General features: G+C 37.4%; 1 protein-coding gene across 1 annotated transcript; it reads left to right on the forward strand.

Annotated features, from left to right (window-relative positions):
- Positions 1-1,094: 1,094 nt before the first annotated feature.
- On the forward strand, positions 1,095-1,593 carry LOC139190895 (uncharacterized). Its single transcript, XM_070811385.1, has 2 exons — positions 1,095-1,295; positions 1,396-1,593. Exons 1-2 carry the CDS (start codon positions 1,095-1,097, stop codon positions 1,591-1,593), a joined length of 399 nt encoding a protein of 132 aa, XP_070667486.1.
- Positions 1,594-6,097: the final 4,504 nt, after the last annotated feature.

The raw sequence follows: 6,097 nt of genomic DNA on the forward strand, positions 1-6,097 counted from the left end.
TCACTCTTTTCCTCTTTCCTTCAATTTTAAAAACGAAAATAGAAAGTATGTGAATATAGAGAAAGAGAAATGAGGAACAAAGAAGAGCAGAAGGAAAGAGGAATAAATCAAAGAGAAAGCAACATGAATGAGAAACAAAACCTACTAAAAAGTTGAAAATGTTGTAAAATTGTGAGAATGAATGCTCACAATGAGGAAGACTTGGAAATAGCGATGTATTTATTGTTGTGTAATGTTTTCAAAAGTGGCAATCATTTCATTTGTTTGGTTTGTCATGGATATTGCTCTATATAAAGAGCACTCTATGTATGATCACAAAACACACTGCAAAAGAAAAGAACTGAAGGTAATAATATCAATATCCCTCATTTCCTCTTTTTACCTGCAATCCTTTTATGTTATAATTACAAAACTAAACAGTGTAATATTTTGCACCCGCTTCGCTCTTGTCTGTAGCAAAGGTTATATCTCTAACCTTTGCCTATTTGTAACACGTTATCAGCACGACTCTTTAACCTTAACCAGTTCTCATCTCCCTTCACTGAAAAATGCTTCCTCCAAGGATTTTCTTGTTCTTCTTCCTCTTTTGCCTCACCTGCTTGATATACCCTCACGAATAACTGCTAGCACCATGCCTGCTTCTAGTTCTCAATATAACAATTACTTATATCTTTGATTTCTTGTTTGGTGTAGCTCCTGATTACTAACCCAGTGTTTATTTATGTTAATTGTACTATGATTGAAGATGGTGTGGTATCATTGCCCATCTTGAACTGCAGATTTAATTTTACTACAATTTTAGGTGGTGCGGTATAATCGTCCACCATGCTTTGCATATTTAAATTTTCTTGTTGCTTGAGTGGTGCGGCATAATCGCCCATACTTTACTATATCATTTCAATGAGAGTGGTGCGGTACAATCGCCCTCCTCATTAATCATGTAAATCTCAAGCCTAAAGTTTTGAGTGCTTATCATTTTGGCCTGAAGATCAAAATGAAAAATTTGTAAAAACTAGAAGTTCTAACACTATATTCCTCTAAAATACATATTATTGCAAGTTCTTACACATCTCATTTTTCTTTCAGAAAAGAAAATGACGAACTTGGCAAATCTTGATTTTGTTGCCCTGGATATTACTGGGAAGAACTACCTTACCTGGGTAGTGGATACCAAGATCCATCTAGAGGTAGGGAATCTTGGAGAAACCATAAAGGAGGAAAATAGTGCATCCTCTCAACATCGGGTGAAGGTCATGATCTTTATCCGTCACCATCTTGATGAAGGAGAAGTGCGAGTACCTAATGGTTGAAGATCCATTAGCCCTCTAGAAGGCATTGAGAAATAGATACAATCACCAGAAAATGGTGATTCTTCTAAGGGCTCGTTATGAGTAGACACACCTAAGGATCCAGGATTTCAAGTCAGTTGCAGAGTACAACTCTGCAATGTTCAGAATTAGCTCTCAGATAAAGCTTTGTGGGGAGACCATTACTGAGGAAGATATGTTGGAAAAGACTTTCAGCACCTTTCCTCCAATGTGCTTTTGCAGCAGCAGTATGGAGAACGAGGCTTTACTGAGTACAACCAACTAATATCGGTGCTCCTTGTGGTTAAACAAAACAATGAGCTTCTAATGAAAAATCATCAGTCCTAACCTACTAGATCGGCACTATTCCCAGAAGTGAATGTTGTTTTCCTCGAAGTGAACACCACATCCTCTCATGGCAATAATTACAAACAAGGATGTGACCACAAGCGAGGCCAGTAGAACGAGAAAGGCAAGAATTATGGTGTCCAGTTTTACAACCAAGTTCCAAGGCATAATTCAAGTCTGAGCTTCAAAAATGTAAATCGCCATAAAGGTAAAGCCCATATGAACAAGACTCCTAGAAACCCTGAAGGAGCCTGCTATATGTGTGGTGGCAATGGGCACTGGGCACGTACCTATCATACCCCAAAACATCTGGTAGACCTGTATCAAGCTTCCCTCAAGGTGAAGGGTGTCAAAACCAATTTCCTCGACCAGGCTAAACCAATGGATATACCTGATCCAGTGTTCGATTTATCAGGGCAATTGAACACAACTCATCTAGATGTCGTAGACTTCATTGTGGAAAGAAGGAATGAAGTGTATCGATCCGATTGAATCATTTTTATTTGATGTACTCTTATTATCTGAACTCGTAGTTTAAAGCTCGCATTTCAATTCAATAAAAGTGGCATTTCAATTTCATTTTATTATGAATAAATTGTTTTAACTGTGATTCCCTTACTCAGAGAGGATGGATAAAAACTACCGTTATTCTCAAAACAGGAGCAATGGCGGAGATATTTGTTTTGCAGATAGCGCAACCACGCATACAATACTTCAAGGTCGAAAATATTTCTCAAGCTTTATGCTTACAAAAGTAAAGGTAACAGCAATATCAGGCCAGTCAAATGTAATTGAAGGCTTAGGAAAAGCCCATATCATGTTACCAAATGGAACAATATTGTCCATACAAAATACGTTGTACGCTACTCGATCTACTTGAAATTTGTTGAGTTTTAAAGACATACGTTTAAATGGATACCACATTGAAACGAAAAAGTGCATAAAATGTGGAATATCTATGCATTACCTCCAATAATACCCAGAAGCATACATTGGAGAAGTTACGTGGTTTATCGAGTGGATTGTATTATACATACATAAAGACAATTGAAGCACATACTGTCATGAACCAGAAGTTCATTGATGCAAAAACTTACATGCTTTGGCATGACCGTCTGGGTTATCCAAGATCCACCATGATGGGTAGAATCATTACCAACTGTAATGGACATCCATTATTGAGCAGACACCTTGCTATCTCAAATGAAAACCTTTACAAGGCTTGTTCTCAAGGGAAGTTGGTAATTAAACCATCACAACTAAAGATTGATGTTGAATCCCCATCATTTTTGCAAAGAATTCAAGGGAATATTTGTGGGCATATTCAACCACCGTGTGGACCATTTCAATATTTTATGGTTTGATGCATCTACCCAATGGTCACATGTTTACCTCTTGTTTACTCGAAATGTAGCTTTTGCGAGACTTCTTACTCAGATAATTAAGTTGCGAGCACAGTTCCTAAATTAACCCATTAAGTCAATTCGACTTGATAACCCTGGTGAATTTACATCTCAAACCTTTGATGATTACTGCATGACACTAGGCATTGATGTTGAACACCCTGTTCCATATGTTCATACTCAAAATGGTCTAGCAGAAGCATTTATCAAGCTGCTTTAATTAATAGCTCGCACTCTGCTCATGAAAACAAAATTGCCAGTCTCTGCATAGGGACATGCCATCTTACATGATGCATTATTGGTTCGATCGAGACCTATAGCCAACCACCAATACTCCTCAGTATAACTTCTGTTTGGGCATCAGCCAAACATTTCACATTTACGAGTTTTTGGTTGTGCTGTTTATGTTCCTATCGCACCGCCATAACACACTAAAATAGGACCTCAGCATAGATTGATAATTTATGTGGTTTTGATTCACCATTTATCATTAGATATTTGGATCCTTTGACATGTGATATTTTTACAGCTCGTTTTGTAGATTGTCACTTTGATGAGACAGTCGTCCCGTCGTTAGAGGGAGAAAAGACCATTCCAGAAGAACGACAAGAGCTGACATAGGTTGTACCCACATTATCTCATTTTGATCCACAAAACACTCAATGTGAAAATGAAGTGAAAATGATCGTTCACCTTCAAAGTATTGCTAATCAAATTCTAGATGCATTTAATAATGCTACGAAAGTGACAAAATCACATATACTAGCTACAAATGCGTCTACAAGAATTGATGTTCCTGTTGGACAAAATAAAGTGGCAGCGAATGATTCATCAGGTGCACGCCTGAAGTGTGGTAAACCCCCAGGTTCAAAAGATTCAGCCCCTCGATAGAGAATGATGGTGGCACAATTGAATCCAAATGAAATCATTCAAGAAAAGACAATGAATGACAAATCCACAATTCATGATTATGTACTTTCAGAAAAGGAAAATGTCCTTGATGAGACACATGTCCCTAAAGAGGCAAAAGTACATGAAAGCAAAGAAATCTCCATAAATTATGAATGTACTAACGAATTGTTGGATTGAAATGAAATAATCATCAACGACATGTTTGCATTCGTAGTAGTGACTGAAATCATATTAAGCGATGATATTGAGCTCGCTCTGTTGATGAATGCAAACAGCGACAAGATTGGCCTAAGTGGAAAAATGTAATCCAGGCAGAATTAATTCCTTGGAAATGTGAAGTGTTTTTGGATCGGTAGTCCAAACCTCGCCTGGTGTAAACCCCATGGGTTACAAATAGGTATTCACAAGAAAATGTAATGAGAAAAATGAGATTGCAAGATATAAAGGATGCGTCGTTGCACAAGGTTTTTCACAAAGACCTGGAATTGATTATGAAGAAACGTACTCTCCATAATGGATGCAATTACGTTCCGTTACTTAATAAGTTTGGTGGGTTTAGAAAAACTTGACATGCGACTTATGGATGTCATCACCGTGTATCTATATGGAGAATCAGATACTGACATATATATAAAGGTCCCAGAAGGACTTAAGTTGCCTAAAATGACTAACAAACCACGAGGTATGCTCTCAATCAAATTAAGGTGATCATTATATGGGCTGAAGCAATCTGGACGAATGTGGTATAATCGTCTCAGTGAGTATTTGATCAAAGAAGGATATACCAACAATGTCATTTGCCCTTCTATGTTCATTAAGAAATCAAATTCTAGATTTGCTTTAGTGGCAGTATATGTCGTTGATATGAACCTAGTTGGAACCCCTGAAGAGCTCAATAAAACTGCTGAGTATCTAAAAAATGAATTTGAAATGAAAGAACTTGGAAAAACAAAATATCATCTCAGCCTATAAATCGAGCATTGTGCTAATGGAATTTTGGTCCATCAGTCAGCTTACATTGAAAAAATCCTGAAGCAATTTGGCATGGACAAGGCTTATCCACTTAGCACGTCAATGATCGTTTGTTCTTTGGACATTAAGAAATATCAATTCCGTCCAAAAGAAGATGATGAAATGGTCATTGGTCCAAAAGTACCATATCTGAGTGCAATAGGTGCTTTATTGTATTTAGCACAATGTACTAGACCGGATATAGCTTTTTCAGTCAACTTGTTAGCAAGGTATAGCTTTGCTCCAACAATTTGTCATTGGAAGAGAGTCAAAGATGTTTTACAATACCTTCGTGGGACAACAAACCTAGGTCTCTTCTATTCAGAGAAATCCATAAATGACCAGATCCTTGTTGGATGTGCAGATGCTAGTTTTCTCTTTGATCCGCATAAAGCCATCTCACAAATTGGATATGTGTTCACTAATGGAGATACAGCAAGCTCATGGCGCTCAGCAAAGCAAACATTAGTTGCTACATCTTCCAAGCACTCGGAAATACTTGCTTTACATGAAGCAAGTCGTGAATATTTTTGGTTAAGATCAATGATCCATCATATTCGAAATTCATTTGGTCTACCTTCAAAGACAAACACTCCAACTGTCATTCATGAAGATAATGCAGCCTATGTTGCCCAAATGAAGGAATGATTCATCAAGAGCAATAAGACTAAACACATATCTCCAAAGTTTTTTAGTGCACATAAGCTTCAGAAGGCTAAAGTTATTAAAGTCAGACAAATCCGTTCCAATGAAAATCTGGCAGACATGTTCACCAAATCTCTACTAAAGTGCACGTTTCATAAGATAGAGCAGGGTATCAGATTACGTTGGCTTCCCAATCAGTTAAATTTGAAGAATGCGGAATCAGGGGGAGATACATATCAGGAGGAGCATCCATGATACATGCCTGTTGTACTCTTTTTCCTTTGACTATGATTTTTCCCACTGCCTTTTCTATCAAGGTTTTAAACGATGCAACATAAGCATGCTTAACACTATATCAAATACAGGTAAAGTTGTACTTTTTTCCTTCGCTATGGTTTTTTCCCACTGGGTTTTTCCGAGTAAGGTTTTAACGAGGCAACTAATGTTGATATGTGGGCATCCAAGAATGAG

The sequence above is a fragment of the Malus domestica genome, chromosome 13 (assembly GCF_042453785.1).
Source record: "Malus domestica chromosome 13, GDT2T_hap1".
NCBI lineage: Eukaryota > Viridiplantae > Streptophyta > Magnoliopsida > Rosales > Rosaceae > Malus > Malus domestica.

Excerpts from the sequence above, each read along its gene's own strand:
- LOC139190895 (XM_070811385.1), top strand. The coding sequence starts at position 1,095 with ATGACGAACTTGGCAAATCTTGATTTTGTTGCCCTGGATATTACTGGG. Across the intron at positions 1,296-1,395 it reads TTGATGAAGGAGAAGTGCGA|ACACACCTAAGGATCCAGGA; the intron begins GTACCTAATGGT and ends CGTTATGAGTAG.